The following is a 21585-nucleotide window of genomic DNA, read 5'->3' on the forward strand; positions in this document are numbered from 1 at the left end:
CCCTCTGGATCTCCTCACTCCATGTCAATGTCCACGTAAAAGCTCTCGCCGTCGCTGACATCACCATCCTTCACATCACTGACATCGTCCTCCTCCTCCTCGCCGCTGACATCATCAGCCTCGTCGTCGCTGACATCAATCAAACTGCCGGGGTCAGCAGAAGTCGGCACAAGGGGCTCCTGCAGCTCCCACGCAGCTTCATCAAAGAGCTCTGGCCCATATCTGTCCCGCACGGCGGCAAGGACATCATCTGAGAAGAATCCGTTGACCGCTGAGAGGCCGCTGTCGAGAAGAGCAAAATCCATGTCCACGTCGACCTTGAAGCTGTCTGCTGACTCGCCCGCAGGAGAGACATCCTGCCCAGTCGACTGTTCCTGACGCAGCGAAGGTGGTGTCTGCACAAAGAAAATGAGGTCAGTGCCCAGGCGTCGGAGAATGGCACCCCTTGTCTTTGATCAGCACGCTAATTGAATATCCTTTTGTGCAGCTTCAGGTAGGCTGGCTTCTTGCAGGGCTTCCACGCACATATTGCAGCTGCAAAATTCCACTTCCGAGGCAGCCCTTCCTCTTACGTCTCTCAGACTTGATGTCTGCATTTATCCTTCACCAAATCTGTAGCCCCAGCTGGCGGTATAAATACTGAGCAACGTGCGCACGGATGATTGGGTCTTGCTTGGATCTGGGGAGTCCAACAAGGGGTAGGATTGTGGCAACCTGTCACTGCAGCCTGTCTGCAGGACGCACATTGCCTCTTGGCAGGAAAAGCGTGTATGAATAATAATAAATCAGTACAGACATGCAGAGACTATACCATCGCTTCTATACACAATGGAGCCAAGGTATTAGCAGCACAGACAGAGGCGCACCACGCGGTCCAGAAACTTCTTGGTCTTGGCCTTCAAGCCTGTGAGAGAGCGGCCCACGTCGTCCGAGTTGAAGACGTAGTCATCCAGCACCACAAGGCCAGCGTCCACAGCGGCATCTGCCGCCGCATCTTCCAAGGCAGCTTCCTCTTCACTGCCATAGTCAATCCGCTCCTCCTCCACCTCAATGTCTTGGCCCTGCTGAACAGAGACGGTGCATGTGAGCAACGGAAGCCTCCCAAATTGACTGCCTTGCACCCCGTGCCATACGTACAGGCTCAAAGTGACCTGGCTGACTGCAAAAGCAGCCACTCGGCGACACTAAACTCCCATGCTTCATTGCCAAAAGCGCAGGCTCAATTCCCACAGTCCCCTCCGAATGAGAATGCAACCACTGAATCCAAAGATGCCAGCTTGATGTGCTGAGCATGAAAGCGCATGATAGGGAAGACTTAGATGCTGAAGCAAGGGCAGCGCGCGTTCTTACCTTGTCAGAAGCAGCCGCCTCGGCGGCAGCAGCGATGATCTCATCAGAGGAGGCGTTCTGCACCTCCTCTTCTGCTGACGCCAGTGACTCATCCGCCACAACGCTATCTCCCAGCTGCGCTCCCACCACGGGTCGCATGTGGTCAGGGTGAATGCTGAAGGCAGACTCGGCGGCCGCGGCGATGCCCGGCGTCCACTCCGCGGCTAGGTTGATCTTGGTGTAGGAGGCCGCCAGCTCATGGGATGACATCGTCCTGCTAATGTCAGCGAGGCTCACCGGCGTCGGCGCGGCGTCAGCGGTCGCCTCGGTCACCGCGTATGGCGCAGCCTCCTCAGTGTCGATGACTTCCGGGACTGGCGGCGGCAGCTGCGCGGCAGCTGCCGGCTTGCCGTCTGCGTTGTTGCCGGCGTCGGAGGCGGCAGAGGGGAGTGTCTCGGCGGCAGTGAACGGGATCGCGCTGGGAGTGCGAGTGTCCAGAGTGCGCTTGAGGGCCTGTCCAAGCACATCCAAAGCAGATAAATAGCACATTCTCTGGCAGCAGACAGAACAGATGCAAGCTTGGGCGGGTTGCATGGAAGGGTCCAAGGTGCTGCAGCAATGAAACATGTCAACCAGTTGGCAAACTCTGACTGCATTTGTGCACGAGAGCACGTGAGCTGCGATTTTCAAATTTGTCGTGGGCGTGCCATGCTGCTGCTGTGCTTTCAACGCAACCTTCTCAAGGCAGGTCGCAATCAGTTGTGATGGTAGTACCTGGATCTTCTCAGAAGTGACCGGCTCATACTTCCCCCAGGCCTGGGTGGGCGCCTCTGGCAGCTGCGACACAGGTTCCGGCTCCTGCGCAGGCCGCGGCTTCATCAGGGGCACCGTGATGTCGCAATTGTATGGCGACAGAGGAATGGCGCGCGGCGGCGCTGCAGCTCCTGACATCACAGCGCTGCTGCCGGCATCAGCCTCCACGATTGCCTGCACTTCCGTGCTTGCACCCAGCGTGGCGAGACTGCCATCCCGCACCGCCTCTGCCAGCTCTTGCATGCTGTCCTTCATCACCTTGATCTCCTCAGAGAGGTCCTCCAGCCTGGCGCCGCAAGGTGCCCCATCCAGGCGCTGTGTGAGTGCTGCCACGGTCTCCTCGGCCTGTGAGAGCCGGCCCTTGATGGCAGCCTCCGTGTCCGACAGGGCAGTTGCCCCGACAACGTCGCTCGGCAGGACATCCAGCGCGTCCTCCACGTCACCCACCCTCTCCAGCAGGCCGCCGGGGAAAGCTTCCTCTCCGTAGATCTCCTTCTTCAGACTAGCAAGGCTGGCCTCGGCAGCGCCCAGCCTCTCATCGAGCGGCCCCAACGTGGCCACGTCGTACTTCAGAGCCCCAATTTCGCGCTCAGCATCCCCCATCTGATCGTCAAACACTAAGCTTGTGGCGTCCTGCGCGCGTGCCTGCTCCTGCAGCTCTGCAATGCTGCGCTGCGCCTCCTCCAGCCTCGACAGGAGGTCCTGGCTGACAGCCTCTTCGCCGCTGGCTGCTGCCAGCTGCTCCTTCAGCTGCTTGATGGCCGCCTCTGCTTTGCCCATCCTCGTGGCAACGCCGTCCACCTTGGACACGATGTCTTCGCTGTCGTTGCTGTGCAAGCCCAAGAAGTCCCTGAGCTTGTCGATGCTAGCCTCTGCCTCGCCGATTTTCTCGCAGCTGCCGCCGTCGAAGCCGAGGCGCGCGTTGAGGTTCTTGATCTTGGTCTCCACATCCTCCAGGGTCCACTCCTGCTCCTGCAGCCTCGTCAGGACGTCTTCGCTGTTTGATTCATCGTCGCTGCCCAGGCACTCCTGCAGGTGGCTGATCTCCTCCTCTGCCTCTGACAGCCTTGACTGGAGAGCAGAGCCCCCCGCCGTGGCAGTCTCCATCAGTCCGGCCATGTCTTTCCCTGTCTGGCGTACCCTGGCTTCTAGCGTGGCCTGCCCCACGCTGTGGGCGGCTTTTAGGTCCTCCACCTCGCTCTTGATAGACTGCAGCCGCGATAGCACGTCCTCGATCACAGTGTGGGACTTGTTGGCCTCCCCCAGGCGAGCTTCCAGCCTGGCCACTTCCCAGTCGGCATCCGCCAGCCTGGCGGAGAGAGCCTCGCTGGTAGCTTCCTGGCTGCTGGCAGCTTCCGCCAGCTTCCTCTTCACAAGCGCGACCTCCTCCTCGGCAGCCGCCAGCCGCTCTATGAGGCCGCCGTCCTGGTAGGCGGCAAAGAGCTCCCCGCTGTCGTGGCCAGTGCCAACGAGGGCTGTGTGGAAGCGCATGATTGCCTCCTCAGCCTGGTCCATCCTGTACGGCAGCTCAGCCCGCACGTGGGACTCCCCTAGCAGTGCCCCGTACATGCTGTTCTGCAGCGCGGCCAACGTTCCTTCTGCAGCGGCGAGCCTGGCCTGCAACGCATCCACTGGAGCTGCAACGGCGCCGTTGCTGCCGTGGGCCTTCTCCTGCAGCTGCACAAGCTTCTCCTCGGCAGCGGCGAGTCTGTCTTGCAGCGGATTCGCTGCATCAGGTTTCCCACTGTCAAGGGGATTGTCCTGCAGCTGCGCGAGCTTCTCTTCTGCAGCTGCCAGCCTGGACCGCAGCGCCGCCGCTGCCTCAGTTTGCCGCCGCCGCAGCTGCACAAATTTGTCTTCTGCAGCGGCGAGCCGGGTGGCCAGCGCGCCCTCGGCGGCTTGAGCGCAGTCGATCTGATCCTCGACGTTGCCCATGCGTGATTTGCGCGTGCCGTCGGGCAGCTTCCAGAAGAGCTGCTCGTCAATCATGATTCTGTCCTCCTTCTCCATGGCCTCCAGCTGGCACAGCTTGCCCTCCACCTCGCCCATTCTGTCGAGACACCGCACGCTGACCAACAATTGTCTTCAAATTCTTACAGACATTTCGTCATCGTTATTGCATGCCAACAGGCATGAAGATCCCCTGTAACTGCACTGCTTGCACGGCCTGATGTCGCAGGCGAAGCCCACGGTCTGAATGCAGACCGACTCTTTGCTTGGGCTAGACCAGACTACCGCAGCAGACGGAGCTCCAATTGATGCTATGTCAGGTCCCCGTAATGACCCCATATAAAGTTGCATGAGTGCCGTGTTGCAAAGGTCGCACAGAGTCCGAAATCATCCGTGCATGGCATGGGTATGCTAGAATGGGTGAGAAGCTCAGGTTCGCTCACCGGCGCAGCAGGACGTTTTGGGCGCTGTCATCACCGGAGTAGTCCTCCACGGCGCTCAGCTGCTTGGCTAGGTCGTCCACCTTGCAGCGCAGCTGCACCCTCTCTGCCAGCAGCGCCTGAAGCATCTGTGCCATGCTGGCTCCCTCCGCTGCCACGTCATCTGCCTGCGACATTTGCCCTTCGTATCAATTGCGCAGTGCAGCACAGGAAAATATGTTGTTGTTATTCCTACCCGTTTTCCAGTCCACAGGGAATGCTGCACGTTTGTATGCTGTGCCCTGGTCCAGAGGTGTCAACTACATACAGCCTATATGAGTTTGAGTCGTCACTTGCAGGGAACGAAGAGGCGGCTTAAATAAACAACTCAGTTGTTCAGGGACAGTAATCCCTGTAAATCGATTGATAGTCGAGGGCAGGTTCTCAGCATGCGTCGTAGCAGGGTGCACAAACACCTACCGCAGCACTTGCGCCGGCCGCCGCATTGACAGATGCAGCAGTGGCGTTGCCTTCCCCAAGGATGTTAGCTGCCGCTCGGCGCAGAGACACGACAAGTGCTGCGAGGTACAGAATCGGAGGCAATGCCTTGGCCTGCACACATAAAACCCCGGACATGCCGTTAGGGACAAGCTAAGCCCCATGACTGTGGCCTCTCATTAGCATGCACACAGAAGCATATTCCTTGCAGTCAACCAGCCCTGAAGCTGCATAAGACACAAGATGTTCTCCATCAGGGAAGCAGTTCCTGTGAGCTCTGAAATGCACAGGCATTCAAGAAGAAACCCAACCATGATGTAGAGATGTAGAACGTACCCCCGCGTAGCATGCAGCAGCAACCTCCGGATGCTGCTTGATGAAGGCGGCAGCAGGGGCAAGCACATACAGCGGCCCAGTGTAGAACGGGTAGCTGACCGTGATGGGCACTATGAAGCGCTTGACAAACCTGGACATGCATGCCAATGAACTCAATGGTTTCAATTCATTGTATTGTGCAGAAGGATCATCAATTTGCTCAAATGCTGCGCACAGAAGGCTGCTCACATGGATTGCGGGATGCAGGAGCAGAAGCTTCTCATGTGAAAGATGCAGAAGGAAAGAGGCTGGAGGACTCACAGGTGCACTGTAAGGTAATCTGCTCTGCATCAGGAATGAACCTGTGAGCAAGAAGAACAGGGCGGAAGGGGGCATACCGGATGAGCAGGAATGTGCCGCCCAGCATCCAGCCCAGTTTCGTTATGAAGCCAGTGATCAGCCACTTCCGTGGTTTGCTCAAGGTGATCTTTGTGAGATGCTCGTTGAGATTGGTGTATCCCTGGTAGTAGGAAAAGCCTCCTGCCGCAACAATCAGTCCTTGCGCCAACAGCATGATGCCTGCAGCAGTGCACCAACAATTCAGAAAGGTGTCGAGAGATCAGAGGTGCCGAGTGCACCTTCCTTGCATTGGTAATGCAGAGCGGGCACACCACAAGAGAGAGCATCCCCGCTATTTGTCAAGAACAGTGCACAAGACACCTTATGGGCAAGTCCCAGAAAGCATCAGCACAACATCCAGCACACTTGGCCAAATTCCACAGCGCGCTATTGCAGCGCTATGGGTCAGGTGGAGGACACATGGGTTTGCTTTTGAGGAGGTGGCATTGTACCTTTGCCATCGAGGCACTTGGTGAGGAGGTACATGACGAGCGCTGGTGCAATGTAGCGGCTGCAGTCTTGCATTGTGAGCGAGAGTGGCCCCAGACGTGCCACAACCGGGCTGCCATCACCTGCAGGAGGTGCAGGCGACAGTGCTGCCTTGGTGATGCTCAGTCTCCTGCGCCGGGGCTGGCGCACACATGGAAGCCTGCATTGTGCATCAAGACTCCGTGAGTTGATAGAGTAGAAATGATGAGTAATGCATTGTGACGGATACATGACTGCAGCATTGCAAGACAACATCAGCCATACTAGGGCTTCAGAGCGCTGGCAAACCGACCGCACCGCTGGAAGAATCGGCGTTGCAAAAAGGCTAAGAGAAACCATGAGAGTTCGCTTCTATAATCGTCCGCGTGCTGCAGCGTAGGTTTCCTACATTGCCCAAGATGTCCAAAGAAACCCATGGGTAGCGCTCTGACACGAGAAACGTTGCAGGGTCGGCGATATTGAGTGCAGTTATATCTACGTATGTGAGTCGAGACATTTCATAGTAGATCCTGTGTGCGTGACGCACCAGCAGGGCGTCGTCCGTCCGAGTGATGAGGGCTGAGCGTTTAAAGTCGGGCAAGCCTGTGGCGAAGGTCGAACACGATAGAGGCGCGTCTGGCTAGCGTGTGATGATCTACTCAGACAAGTGGTATTCCTTGCGCCAGGATACAGCCCACAATTGGCTATTCCCAAACTAGGTGCACCCATCGAAACAGATGACATCATAAGGCCCTCGTTGATGCAGGTTTCCTCAGCATGCCACCACCGGCAGCTGTCACCTTTATAGGAGCAGTGCAGCACTGCTTTCCTCTTTGTATTGTACCCTCAGTACTTTGGCAAGGCGCGCGCCAAGGACAGCAGGGCATTGAGCAAAACTCGCAGGAACGCCGCATGGCCACATCTGCACACGTGGCACACGACCAAAAGTGGCGCCCTCTATAAATAGGTTGGCCCCGGTAGGGACTCCGTCGATACGAAGCGGTTCTCGAGAAAAATCTCGATTAGCTCAGATGCTTAGCCGTCAGGTGTTGATGTTTTGATAGGTTTGCCAAAATCTGCACTTTGTGTGAGCTTCCAGAAGAGATACCTCCCCTCGTCGAAAACACTCTTCAAAATCTTTTGGAGGTTAGAATAACGCATTACTGCTGGGAGTCCGCTGCCAAAGCCTACCCATCCAGTCACCCACACAAATAAGAAGTCAGTGTTTGGGTGTCCATCTTGTTGTGCTGTCTTGTAAAAACTTGGCTGCCTCAAAACCACCTCCCAACAAATGCGTCCAGTATACGCGTTTGCGCTGAGACGACAGAAGTAATTTGGAACGACTCCCGGAGTTTAAAACGCAAGGCAATATGTACATCTAAAAGCAATGGTTTAGCAAGGCACGGCTCTCCTGGTGGCGTCAGGCTGCAATTGGTTCGAGCCCAATCCCTGGACGGGTTAGTTGGTAGAGGGTTCGAGCCCCTCCCCTGACTCGGAATGCCCGGGTTCGAGTCCTAATGGGTGCCTCAATCTACATACTTTTTTTCTTTTTTAATTTGTTCTGCTGGCGTCGCCATAGACTTGCTCAACGGTGATGTTCATGTCGGATGCATTGCATGTACTGTATATACATGACTTCAATGTTACTTGTAATACCCTCAAGTCATCATGATATGATGTATGAAAACGGCTGCCCCTAGCACAAAGGCACGTGCGCGCTCGCAGCAGAATGTGGCAGCCTTGATTGCCTGCAGTACGCACACAAGAGAGGATGCCCGTGGGATGGCAGCACGTGCACATGTGCTGCTCGAGCAGGCAGCCTGCCTTGCTTGCTGTAAGCGTTACAGCTGTTAACCGTGAGGTCGCTGATTCGACCTCAGTATCGAGAGCAAGTCTTTGTGGCAAATTTAGCTCATTTTTTGCATGCACTTTTTGTTGCCTTGGCCTGCAGGACAGTTGTTGAACAACTCTTTGAGGTAGCTGCCTTTAGACTAGTGTCAATCACTTGGGTGCCGCCGTAGCTGTTCGCTGGTCAACGCTGTTGTTTCTTTTACACTGAGATGCATGTAAAGGTGCTGGCCGGCCGGCGCATGCATGGTCGGGCCGCGTGCCCGGGGGCGCGTGGCCTCAGCCCTGTGGGGGTCCCCATACGTATGTCGCTGGAGAAAGCCATCGGATATCTCAGTTATGATTGGGATCAATGGTAAGAGCAATGCTGGCAATGATGAGAACGGGGCAGATGCACCATCATGGCACTTGTAATCTGGACTATCATGATGATAAGATGTGGTACTCGCTCTGTCCAAAAATGCCAAGATCCATTAGATCAATTAAGATATCTGCAGTATCTCATGTCCAACCATTAGATCCTACAAGATATTGCACACAAGCAACATTGTTGCAGATTCTCTCGGGCTGTTGAACATCTCAAGAATCAGCACACCTCCCTAATATAGCTAAGTTGCAGTATTGCATCCCAAGAAATGACACACCATGCATGCAGTTCACCGAGTGGTTCTCTCAAATAGACATCTAAATTGCATTGGGTCTATGCACCCACAACGCCTCAACACTTCACTATAGCTAGAGCCAATCAGCAGTCATCCCAAACACTAAAACAAATGCGGTTCAACAACCATTTGCCATGTAAAGAATCCCTACAATCAGCCTCTTGTTTGATGAGATAGTGCCCTAAGAACTGCCTGATGCTCAATATTGAATACCGCAATACATGTGACCAACTAGGTTCCTGTAAATGGGTTTCTTAACAGCTTTTATAAGCCCTTGATCCTGTCTTCTCTCTACAATACTTGCATTCGTTCTTGTTCACCTCTGGGCCCACACAGGTCACAACCTCGGTGTGCTCTTGCCAAAAACAGCGCTCCAAATATTTCTATTTTTTACATCTCCACCCAGGTGCAATCGCTGCCTGACGCAAGTCCTGCCGATCGTTACAATAACAACATGTGGTGTCTTCATGCGTGAGCATGAGTGTGGGGCACGTAGTAGTATTTCTGGATGGTCTTGCTCAGCCACAGCCAAGCTCCCGCCAGGACAATGCCACCTGTTCATCAGCACAGGAGAGCAACCTCACACATACAGCAGAGATCTTGAATGGGCTGCCCTTGAACTAAAGCCAAACATTGCGATCAATCCAAAGCACAGGCATCCCAGCAGTCTTATCTGCCAACTGCGGCCCAGAAAAAATATCATAAAAATTGACATAATTGCTCCGGCTTGCATCTATGCCCACTGCAACCTCACCGAGGGCTTGGATGAAAGCTCTTGAGTAGCACTTTAAGATGGTGCCACGTCAGCTACATGCTGCTAATTTGGCTCTGATAGGACCCTCATAGTGAACGGCCGGGTGCAGATTATTCAACAACAGCAAAATTGTAAGCACACCTGCTGCGAATTGGGCCGGCAGTCCAAGCACAGGGTGCGAAGCGGCCAGCGTGGATGCAATGCCCATAGCACAGACTGCAGCGAGTGCAGCCGTCACGATGCGCAGAGCAGTGAACACCTGCACAGCCTGCAGCGCAGCAGATTGAAAGGAGTAAATTTTATATGGCGTAAGATATGCACCAAGGATATTAACAGATTGGGCAAGACGAATTTACTCCAATTCCACGGGTACTTTGGCATCGAAAAAACTCCCCAAAAAATCTGCCAGAGAGGTGAGGTGGCCAGCACAGATCTGCCAAAGACATCAGGTCTCAAGAGCAATCATGACTTCAGTCGTGGAAAGGCTGCAGTACGAGGGAAAACAGCCATTCACACTCCATGACAGTCACCCTTCTGCAAGCGCATATGTGCAACTTCCCTGCTGCCAGCGAATATCGCTGATGGCTGTCAGGGTAAGCAATAAAACAATTATGCCTGCTCCCCCTCATGCAACATGTGGGACGAGCAGCATGCACAGCGACCACCATGAATGCCAGATGGCATGCCACATCAGCGCCAGGTCAGCAAATGCATCAGCGCATGTCAGCGGCGCACCCTGCTGCAGGAGGGGCAGTTCTGTGTGTGCTGGCTGTAGCGGTCGAGTAGCTGCGGCTGCGCCTGCAACTCGGAGGTCTCCGGCATCGGCAGCGGCCCGCCGCCGCCGCGTCCGGCCAGCCACTTGCGATAAGCCGCCACAAACCTGCGCATATCATTACTTAATTCTACTATATATAAATCACAGGCATATCCATACTCCTTGCCTGGTCAGGCTCTAAACCTCTTGCACACCACTTTTCGCTCAGCACAGCATTAACAGTCACCTTTAGAGTAACAGTCATTTTTAGAATGCAGCAGAAAAAAACCAGTAGCAGAAGGTTTGCACATCTTGGAAAGAACTGAACCCAGAATGTTCGGACGCCCACAATTATTGGCAAGAGGCCACCAAACAACCATCTTCCACAGAGTGGTAGACCGCATAGCGTAGTAAGACACATGGTAGATAGCAACAGACCTGTCGGCCTGTGCTGGCATGTAGTACAGCCTATTGAGGTCTTTCTCTGCCTCCTTCGACACGGCCACCTCCTGTTGCCAGCAGAACAGAAAATCAGCTGTCTGCACGCGTGTAATGTGGCACATTTTGCCAGCAATCACACCTTATATCTGCTCTAACCCTAATTCTTCCATTTGCACTCTAGCGTTCTAATTATAAAGCAGTCTTCCCAGCATGAGACGCGCAATGAGCACGCGTATCTCACACCAAGACAGAGATAATGACATTAGGCAACCCACTCCATTCAACCAATCACAATGTCCCCTATCGATGGAACATTGCCCATCAATAAGCCAGAGCAGTTAGCATGGCGGTCACATCAACTGTATGACACGCAAAATTTCAAGTACCCAACAATATATATTTCTTCAACTTATCAGTGCTGGGTTCATGCTGACAAGGGCATGCCTGTCCATGGAGCAGGCCGGTGTCGCCGTCCAGAACTTGGGGAGTGATGCTGATATGCTGGAGCCACTTGGGCGTCAGCCGCTGCATCAGTTTGGCCGGGGCAGGCATAGAGGAGGTGGGCAAGAGCATGCACCACAGGATTTTGCTGCGGCCGGGCCCTGTTGGGATCATGTACATCGGCATGTAGCCGTGCTTGATACCCTGCACACAGAGTTAGTGTTTTTAAATTTTTAAGAAGCATACTCCCAGGGTGCAGTGCGTGTGCATGAGCTGGAAGCCAGTAGCATCAAAGCAACATGGCTTGCCCACTTATTGTGAAAGCTACTCATGTGCACAATGCACCCGTACAGACCAGTGCCATGTGCAGTCGTTGCTCAGAGAAGCCAGAAAACAGATAGGAGCAACCAATACTTGATCTGGAACCAAAAAGACTGAAGACATCTGGGTGGCATTTCTGAATTCACAGCGTGTGCCAGGGTAGAACAGCGGGGAGAAGAGAAGGGATGTGCACTTACCACTCCCCAGGGCGGGATGCCCCACTTGACAAGGCAGGGAGCAACAAACTCCATGTCAAAGGTCTGGTAGTCCCTGGCCTTGTCATCAAAGCTGGTGACCGCCATTTTGAAGGTATCCTTGATTGACGGCACTGTCTTGGATGGCTCCTTGCTCACGATCTTCATCGTCTGATCCACGGTCCTGCAGCGAAGCCCGCATCCCTCTCAGCTTCACAAATTCTTCAGTTCAACGAACTCAATCGCCGTGGCAAATTAAACAAATTCCACTGTTGCTGCATTGGCTTATTTGACAAGTATGCCTAATCTGTAGTATAGGCTTCCTCTGTACGTTCTTGCTAGACACATGGATCGGTTGTGGATCTAAACATTCTGCAAAGCAGCGAGTGAATGAGAACATATTCAGGCGTCAGCCCTGAGGCGTGCGATGGCCGCACCGGTCCCCCACAACATTGTGGTGTGAGAAGTTGACGTGGGAGGGGTCTGCCAGATTCTCCATGAGCGTGCTCCAGGCATATGGGAGATCCCTGGCATAGTGGCCTCCTGCAAAGAAGCAGTCCTCCCCTCCATTCTTCTCCCTGACACCCACATTAGCAGGTCAGCTGCGGTCTCACAGGTTCGCACCGGCCACAACTGTGTAATCCACTGGACCCTAAGGCGCCACCTTGACCTGCTGAACATGAAAACACCTGGAAGGAAGGGCAGGATTCCAAGACAGGGCTGGCTAATTACTGACAACCATCAAATGTCCTACCAGCCTAGTTCCCGGCTGCCATGAAGCATGCCACAGTGCAATGTTATTCAAAGCTTGGTGCTCCTTTCTTTGCATGCATTACTCAACAGACATCAAGGCTTCTGCGATCAGGAGTTGTTGGCCTGCTGAAGGTGTGCATGTGCAGGCAGATGCAGGCACCTGGGTGGGTAGGTGTCCTCAAGATCTTCCAGCAGGGCAGGCTTGACTGCCGCGCTGTCGATGAATGCGCGCGAGCCGCCCTCGCCAAACACCCACACCTTCCCTTGCAGCACCTGTGCAACACCAGTGCTCCATGCTCAATGACATTGTCTCTGGCACTGACCCATGCATCATGCAGATTGGCCACAAAACTCCTTCTTAGTTGGGCATCCTGAGATAATCCACATTGCTTCATAGAACACTCGGCACATGTCTAAAGACCTGCATGCTTTTGTCCATGATTTGTGCCATCACAGCAATGCTCTCCGAAGTGTGATGAAGAGTTCCCAGCAACAGTCTGGTCCCCATCAGAGACCAAAGATGAGCAGGTGCGCACGTCACACCTGGGTTGGGTGGCTGATGGCGCATGAGCGGGGGTTGCTGCAGGCCGCTGCGTTGGCCTTGGCATCCAGCGACTGGGGGATGTCCGTGCACTTACCCTCCCCATCAAAGCGCCAGCCGTGGTACGAACACATCAGCGTCCCATCCGACGGCTCTATGCGCCCCTCTGCAGATATAACATGCGACAGTCAGCACCACAGCACCAGTGCACCACAGGACAAAGATGAGAATTTTTGGTGGGTCCGATATTGCACACATTGTCCAGCACATCACAGACTGAGAAATATGTTGACGCAGCGTCTTTTGAGATACAGCCTGCCCAGGCCGGAATCCAGATGGGGGCATGTCAACACCTGAGAGGGGAGCCAGCCGATGGGGGCACTTGTCTTGGAAGCACCGCCACTGTTTGTCTGCATCCCTCCATAGCACAAGCCTCTCGCCCAGCAGCTCCACTGGGTGGGGGACCTTGGGGTCCAGGTCTTCTACGAACGCCAGTGGATACCACTGCTTGGCCCAGTCATACGTCTCCTGCTCAACCTCACGCTCAACCTGCAGCAAACAAACGTTAGCATGCCCAGTGGTCAATCTCCTGTGGTAGTCAAAATTGGCAGATCCCACGCATGTACAGCCTTAAAATCCGGCCTTTTCGTTAAACGGATCGGCACAATTGCACAGAACCTCATTCACCTCGGTGCTGTGCTTCGCAGAGCTGTGGTCCTGGGTAGTAGTGAGGGGATCCTCCAAACTTTGCGTGCTCGGGAAGGTTGCGGCCTTTGAGGTCGTAAATGCCATCCTAGGCCTCCCCAAAACCTAACAACACACGGAAACGGTGAGAAGCCGCTTCAGCATGGTCGCGGAATGTGGGCGATGACCTTCATCATTCTCTTTCTAGATATGGTGATTTCTGCTGACATTGACATCAGATCACACATAGGATATTCTTTCCATGAAAATAAGTTTCAGGCCAACTCCGAGCACGATAGCACAAGAGCGAACCTGCAATGGACGTCCAGCACGCATAGCACGCCATGCAGCTTTGCTCTGTGAAACGGGATGGATCCCGGTGGGAGAATGCGTGTCGCGCAGCAACATTTTAACCACCTCACGATAGTATGAATCCGGTGGAACCAGGTAGCAGGTCTGGCTCGGCTAGCTGGTGAAGCTTCTCGGGACTTGAAGCTTCCCTGGTTGCCTATTCAGCTGACGGCCCTTTTGCATGCACCTTCCGAGGGGGCAGACTCCGGCTCGCAAAGCTGTGATACGCCTTAGTCGATGCACAAGGTCCTTTAGCAACGGAAATTGGTGCAATCCTTTCTGTCAATTTGCAAGAGGAAGGAGGGAAGTCCGCTGCACGTAGTACTGACTAACCAAATTCCAGCGCTTACGCAACGGTGCGCCATTCAGGGCGATCACCTCAGCGCTCACCTCAGCGAAACCTTGGACTTCTCATGTTCAGCGATTCGCAAGGAACACCGAACGGTTCTATTTCAAGGGCCGACAGAGTTCCTGCTTTGATCGTCCTGTACAATCGGGATTTGGGACAACAATATAACTTGTAAGACGAAAATAAGACCGAGCTCGATGGTATTGCGAACAAGAGGTCTTACCGAAAACGTCAAAGGAACATCCGTCTACAGGGTAAGGACGCCATTCCTGCTTGTGTCGTCGGTACTACATCACGGACATCTTTCGACATGCTGGACAGAGCTGCGTGTACCTCGTGCGACGGGAATACCAGGCATCGTTCTGGCATTCAATAATTATTCTCAATGATTGCCCACTGTATCAGGCAAAGGGGCACAATACGCTCGGATCCGCTCGCAGTCATGCGGTGGGAGCGGCTGTTTGGCACCTGAGCAGGAGATATCCGCTGCACCGAAAATCTCACCTGCCATCGGTGAGGTATGCACAACTCATATGATGTTTGTGTCGAATTCTTTATTGAAAAGTTTGCCACTGCAAACGGAGGGGTTTCCTCGACGGAATATTTCTGGTGGAAGAAGCTCTATTCGGCACATAAGCCGTAACAAATGAATGAGACTAATGTGTCGTCTGAATGCCCGTGCAGGAGCGCAGAGAAAGCGTGCAGCCCTTCGACTGGGCAAAGCAGTGGTACCCACTGGCCTACGTGGAGGATTTGGACGTGAAGGTGCCCCACCCATTGGAGCTACTAAGCCAGCGCCTGGTGCTCTGGTGTGATGGCCAGGGCAAGTGGCGCTGCTTCCAAGACAAGTGCCCCCATCGGCTTGCACCCCTCTCAAGTGAAACCAGAGTGGTCCGTATGTAGGCGCTTGCTTAAAGAGCTTCTAGTATCTATTCTTTATGTCTGTAGTGTGTTTCCGCTGTTGTTTCGAGCTCTTCAGCCTTCGCTTTTGCAGCTTGATGCAGGCCATATCTCTTTGGCCCCAGTTCTCCTCCGAGGCCTTGAGTCAAGATTGAGCGGCGAGAGTAGTCGTGTGAATCCATGTGAGCAATGCTGTCGGATAGCTGTCATTAAAAAGGCCACTTAGACGCCACAGCGCCCTCACAGAGTCGTCCCACAACCCCAGCCTCCTGCCCGAAAGGGGTATCATCCACATGGCTGCAACTCTAAAAGCACTGCAGACAGTGGCAATGTCGATCCAGAATTACGTAGTCTTCATGAGTTGGCCCCGACTGGCGGCCAACTCATTTTGATTAACACCACCGTGCCCACTGTTGTGTGGTCTTGCTTGGACTCTCTTATTGAACACTCCTCCTTTTTGGCAGGAGGAATCTTGGGATATTGCAGGGAAACAGCTGCAAAAGCAGCATGCACCGATAAATTTACCAATTAGCATCTGCCTCCCGGTTGAATTTGGAAATTTCTCCAGTTGAATTTTCAGGTGTTGACGAATTTGAAATCGATCGTAAAATACCTCTGGAAGAATTGCCAGTTGGTCGCAAAGCGGTCACGATTTTGGTGTTCAGCAGGCTGACAGCAGGGCTGAGACAGTTTTTGAAATAAACCTTTGTTGGAGCGTTGCAATTGCACAGAAAATTTTCTTTATAGCGTGTTTGAGGGATACATGCAAGAAAGTCAGTGAGAGATTGATCAGGGGAAAACCTTGTTAGGCTTCATTGAGCTAGCACATGTGAGCTAGCTACTAACCAGTAGCTAGCTATCATACGAGGAAGCCCCTGGTTCCAAATGAGTCATGTGCATGCCAGTGTCAGGTCAAAATGTTCCTGCTGTGGATAAGACAGGCAATTTATAGCATCCATGTTCTGTGCCTGTACTGATACAGGGAGGGAGTGCAAATAGAGGGAGTGCAAAGTGACCTCTCCTTTACTGGCATGCAGGATCTGAAGTGCAAAGCTTTCCACATTCCACGTGTCCATAAAACCTTACGCAACACTTACGCAACTCGTGCGTCGAAGAGGGCACCAGCCGGGCACCAGAACTCAAAAACGTCCCTTGACGTCCTTTTTGTGAGTTGCAAGTGTGATGAGTCAGATATGATGAGAATTGATGGTTCCTGATCAGAATGAGTCTTGCCAAAAACCTTCCGGCAGGGCCCCATGTCTATCCTAGACGGAACGCGATCCTGCTTCACGATAGAAGAGGTCCTGAGCTAGTTCATATTGCGGGTAATATATCGAGATACAAGGTGAACAAATGCCACTTATGCTTGTGCTCAAGATGAAACGCCCTGCAAGATACATCTTGAACCATATGTGCTTGTGGCTCGTGTTTTTTGTTCGAGCAAATATCAGCTATTAAAACAGCACACGATACCATGACCATTGCTCGCTCGCTGTATTAGGCAAAGGGACGCAGGACGCTTGTACCTGCCCATGGGATTGCAGCGGGAACTGCTGTGCTGGCACCGCAGCAGGGACAGGGTTTCTTTGCCGCTGGGGAACAGGTGTGCTTCACAAAGTTTCTTATAGGTCCCTGTCTTGTGCGAGTCACAACCATCATCCTGTTAGGTGGGTGTTCGGAGACTTGCACCTTCTGCTTGGGGCTGACAAACGTAGTACGTGTGCCCCACAGGAGCAGATAAAAAGCGAGCAGCCCTTTGACTGGGCTAAACAATGGTATCCCTTGGGATTCCTTGAGGATTTGGACCCAAAGGTGCCCCATCCTGTTGAGTTGCTGAGCCAGCGCCTGGTGCTCTGGTGTGATGGCCAGGGCCAATGGCGCTGCTTCCAGGACAAGTGCCCCCATCGGCTAGCCCCCTTGTCAGGTAGGCTTGGCACTTACAATGCCAGCATCATGGCCCCATGGTCGAGGACCTTCGTTCTCTTTCCTAAAAGGTGGAGTGAGAATCACTGGAAAATATTCGAGTCAGCCACAAGTAAGGTAGTGGTCTTGGCTCTGCAGAGGGGCGCATAGAGCCGTCGGATGGGACGCTGATGTGTTCGTACCACGGCTGGCGCTTTGATGGGGAGGGCAAGTGCACGGACATCCCCCAGTCGCTGGATGCCAAGGCCAACGCATCGGCCTGCGCCAACCCCCGCTCATGCGCCATCAGCCACCCAACCCAGGTGTGCTGGAACTGCTCATCACTTGTGCACGGACTGCTGCATTTAGAATTTCTGTGCCATGGCTTCACCTGCTGGCATTTTGGCCCTTTTCATGCAGGCATGCACAAGTCAGAAAGCCTCCATCCTCATGGTCTTTCACAGGGTGTGTTGGCAGGTCTGCAAGGGAAAGCAATCTGCTTGACATCCTACACCCAGTGTTGCCCCACTGGTGTGCAAAATGGTGAACGCATGACAGCGTGTGGCGCTTCATTAGTTAAAAACAATGCGGCTGCAGGTGCTGCAAGGCAAGGTGTGGGTGTATGGCGAGGGCGGCCCGCGCACATTCATCGACAGCGCAGCCGTACAGCCGGCGCGCGCGCCAAACTTGGCTGTTGGAGAATCTGTGCGTGAAGCTGGTGGCGGGGAGGCGCTCCGTCTTGTGCAGCCGTATACGAGAGACTTCCCATACGGTGAGGAGCCTTCTCAATTCTTGGTACCTAAGGGCAAGTAATTTCAGTGCACAGGCAGTATGTGGGGTGCATCGATTGCCGTGCATTGGCAGGATGGCTCGTTGCATTGAAAGTAGCCTTGGACAGATTGAGCGTTGAGAATTTCGCATGCAATTTGACAACGGCGTAAATTTTGTTTTGCGAGCCCAGTTGAATATGTGGTGTGGATCCTTGCAGCTTGGGACGTGCTGGCTGAGAACCTGCTGGACCCCTCGCATGTCAACTTTTCACACCATGGCATCATCGGCGACCGGTGAGACCACATCTGCTGGCCCACCCACTGTTGTCTCTTCATAATCTCAGCAGCAGTGAACCCCTTGAATTGCCTATTACTGACAGAAATTACATGCGATGCTGCATCAATAGAGACCGATGCAGCAGCAAAAATCAATCACGAGCACCGGCAACAAACACAGATCATCACGCATTTTGTGTGAAGCAGAAGAAAGCATGCCAGCCATGGGCCCATCTGTGAAATGCTCCATGCGCTGTCCAAACTGGTGTTTAAAGTCGAGTTTGAATAATGAAGGGAACACTGAATGGTGCAGGGACAAAGAGGACTCGGGGCTGACCAGGATAAGTCCGGGGCCGGAGCCGGCCGCGGCGCCGTCGGCGCAGGACACGATCAGCATGGAGGTCGAGACCTGGGTTCGCCAGGCGCGCAAAGTTGACAAGTGGGGTGTACAGTTCATCGCCCCCTGCCTCATCCAGTGGAAGTTCCGCCTCCCCTGGGTGCGGCCCATACCCAATCTAAGGTCTGGTCAGCTGTTGCTCATGGTTGCGCTGTCTTGTGGCACTGCACCGAGGTGCAAAGCAATGGAACTTCAGCGAGGCAGTCACCTTCTTGCTCCTCTGTGTGAATAGTCACCCAGTGTGCCTGCCTTGAAAAGCAGTTAGAGCATGCTCAACTTGTCAATGTCTGGCCTCTTGATAACCACTAGTGGGCTTGATTGTTACAGCATGCATAGCAGGTTTGTCCAAATTGACTAGCTGAATCGGCGAAAATGTGAAATGTACCAAAGCGAGTTGCTCAGTCAATTTGCTGATGCTGCGTTGCATGTGCAGGGGAACACAAATACTCTCAATTTCTACATGATACCCACAGCGCCGGGGAAGAGCCGGTTCATGCTGGACTCGTACACCCAGAAGGAGGGAATGCCCCTGCCTGTCCTTCTGATCCTCAAATACTTTGCCATCCCCTGGCTTCCCCATCTGCGGATGTCCAACCGCATCCTGGACGGAGACACTGCCCTACTGCACTGGCAGGTGTGTTGCCTCTCCTGGGAAGCCAAATCTTGTCTAAATTTAATTTAAAAAACTGAAGACGCCCTTTCCTTAAAGCTGCGGGCGCAACTTTTGATGTCTTCAGCTCTGTGAAACATCTCCGGCGAAGGGGGTCATTGCCTTCATGCAGCTGCATTGTGCTCTCCTTCCCTGAGCTACACGTGTCATTTGATAGAGATGCCTTGCAAGAGTTGTTTCTGCTCACAATTTGTTTCGTGCAGTTCATTTCTGGAGTCTTCTGACATTGGTTTGCGGAAGAAAGTTGCCATGTGCCAATCCCATTTTGCTGTTAAATTCTGCTCTCCTTCCCTGATCTACATGCCACACGTCAATGTTGATCAAGCCAGGGGAAAACTCAAATGCGCACACAAGCGGCAATGTACATTGCGTAACAGGCCGCATGCCCTAAACCTCAGATCCAGGCTCACACTCATGTCAGTGTCGCCTGCAGTCCACTCCTTGGGTCTTCTGAAACTGGGTCGTGGAGGAGAAAATGCCATGCGCCAACCCCCTTTTGCTGCCGAATTCTGGTCTCTTTTCCCTGAGCAGTCTCTAAGGATCGATGAAAGTGCCCTAAATGATCTCAGTCTGCCCACGCTTTGTCTCCTGCAGCCCCCTTCTGGAGTCTTCTGATATCATAAAATTGGGATTGCTGAAGAAGATCTCTCCAGGTGCCACCCTCTTTCTGCTGCGGTACTTTGTGCCTAATGAACATGTTCGTGGCTCAGGGCCATTCAGTTGCTAGAGAGGCAAAGGAGGAAGGCAGGACTTGGCGGCAGGCCTACTTCATGCCGACACCAGCAGACAGGTAGGGTCCTGATCTTCCCCAATACACCCTGTGAAAGTGGCACCTGCAGCTCTTTGTGCAGCCGTGAGCGTCCTTCCAAAGATCATGTGTTTCATTTCCTGGACGGTGCATTGCAAGTCAGAGCCATACATATAAGTCTCTCTATAACTCCTGGCAGCCACTCCCCAGGACCCCATCATTTTTATGCTCAATCTCATCTCTTTTTCACTGACTATTGAACAAAGCGGATCTGTTCAAGTATCAACTGGTGAGCAGGTATGTGGCGAAGTTTCGGCAGTGGCTTGATGAGAGAGCGGGCGGTGGGCCGACCCCATATGACCCCAGTCACCCCCTGCCACCCCTGGAGACCTCCAAGGAAACCATCTTGGACCGATGGAACTCTCACACCATGCACTGCAAAGCCTGCCAACAGGTGCCCCTTTGAAGATCCTTGTGCTGTCGAGACACAGTACTGTTGCTGCCAATTGTGTGCCACGCCCACGAGAAGCACTGATAGTGACTGCTCTGGTGGCTTGTAGATGCTCTGGTGGCCTGTGTGCGTCTCTTCGTGTCATTTGCCTGGTATTTTATGTTCTGCAGCACTGTGACTTTGACCCTGCCAATTGTTCTCAGATGTATTAGAGCGGGTAGCCTGAACTGGCAAGCTTGCAGGGCAGGAACCTTAGCAGTGCCATGGAGGACGGTTGAGGGGATTGTGTTGTATGCTGCAGGGCTTCAGGATCGTGCAGGCTGCGCAGATTGCTGCAGCTGTGCTGGGTGCGCTTTGCATGCTGGGCCTCAGCGCAGTGCTCGGTCAGGGAAGGCCCCTGCTGTCCAGACTTCCTGCCCTGCTGGGTGCAGGTGCGGCCACCCTTTCCTCTTTCAATACCATGCGTCGCTGGATGTGTGCATCCAAGCTCCAAGCTCACATCCACAGCAAATGCTGAGCATATTAGGAAATGCTTCCTTTGCTCCTGTACTATGTTAACATCACCATGCACAAGCGTCGCTAAGGACTGAGATGTTGTACCCAGCTGTGAAGCATCAACCCAATCGATTGAGTTCGATGAAATTTCGCGCTGCGCCTCTTGCACATGAAGATCCAATCCTAATTTGCAACAGCAGACCCATGCAACCCTGTACCAACGGAGAACTTTCGGAACAATCTTATCTGTGCTCTTTTTAAGTGACCTGTGGGTTTGCAGGAGCAATTGTATGCGCAGTCGCATGGCGGCTGCTGAAGTCGTTTAAGCAGAATTTCATCTTTGTAGACTACAACCACAGCCATCAGCACTGAAGTTCTATACTGTAATTGTGGTCTCTCATCATATTCTTGGTATTCGCGAGATATACACCGATCTGTTCAGGTTTCGTTGATAGAAATCACGATTAGTTCGCCATTTTTGGTCTAGTATCAACCTTTGTGAATATTCTGGTATTGATGAATTCTTTGTACTAGTAATAAAGTTATCATGTATGATGTGTGATACATTGCCTACTGTGCAAAAGTGTAAGATCCAGGTCAAGAATCCTCGGATGGCATTACCTTTCACTGCTCACTAAGGATAGGCAGTACTTGTGTCTTCCGTGACCCTTCTGCTCAGAAAAGGCAACATT

General features: G+C 53.2%; 3 protein-coding genes across 3 annotated transcripts; 1 reads left to right on the forward strand and 2 right to left on the reverse strand.

Moving 5' to 3' along the window:
• Positions 1–14: 14 nt before the first annotated feature.
• COCSUDRAFT_46571 (hypothetical protein) lies at positions 15–6248 on the reverse strand (the record flags this gene model as incomplete). Its single annotated transcript, XM_005649542.1, has 10 exons — positions 15–395; positions 867–1061; positions 1351–1584; positions 1627–1842; positions 2104–2316; positions 2365–4192; positions 4536–4699; positions 5346–5475; positions 5723–5903; positions 6176–6248. The coding sequence occupies 10 exons, from the start codon at positions 6246–6248 to the stop codon at positions 15–17; spliced, it is 3615 nt and encodes a 1204-aa protein (XP_005649599.1).
• A 2250-nt stretch (positions 6249–8498) lies between these two features.
• On the reverse strand, positions 8499–14172 carry COCSUDRAFT_46572 (hypothetical protein). The gene is made up of 12 exons (XM_005649543.1): positions 13897–14172; positions 13588–13710; positions 13254–13449; positions 12903–13066; positions 12520–12632; positions 12044–12184; positions 11610–11790; positions 11095–11295; positions 10648–10718; positions 10191–10335; positions 9597–9723; positions 8499–9255 (listed from the first exon to the last, which is right to left on the reverse strand). Exons 1-12 carry the CDS (start codon positions 13990–13992, stop codon positions 9167–9169), a joined length of 1647 nt encoding a protein of 548 aa, XP_005649600.1. The 5' UTR covers positions 13993–14172; the 3' UTR covers positions 8499–9166.
• Positions 14173–14956: 784 nt separating this feature from the next.
• Positions 14957–21499, forward strand: COCSUDRAFT_65076 (hypothetical protein; the record flags this gene model as incomplete). Its single annotated transcript, XM_005649544.1, has 12 exons — positions 14957–15085; positions 16686–16787; positions 16916–17108; positions 17246–17409; positions 17684–17858; positions 18075–18150; positions 18446–18629; positions 18963–19163; positions 19910–19989; positions 20245–20401; positions 20700–20829; positions 21174–21499. 12 exons carry the CDS (start codon positions 14957–14959, stop codon positions 21263–21265), a joined length of 1683 nt encoding a protein of 560 aa, XP_005649601.1. The 3' UTR covers positions 21266–21499.
• Between the last annotated feature and the right edge of the window lie 86 nt (positions 21500–21585).

This window comes from Coccomyxa subellipsoidea (assembly GCF_000258705.1).
Source record: "Coccomyxa subellipsoidea C-169, whole genome shotgun sequence".
Classification (NCBI taxonomy): Eukaryota; Viridiplantae; Chlorophyta; class Trebouxiophyceae; family Coccomyxaceae; genus Coccomyxa; species Coccomyxa subellipsoidea.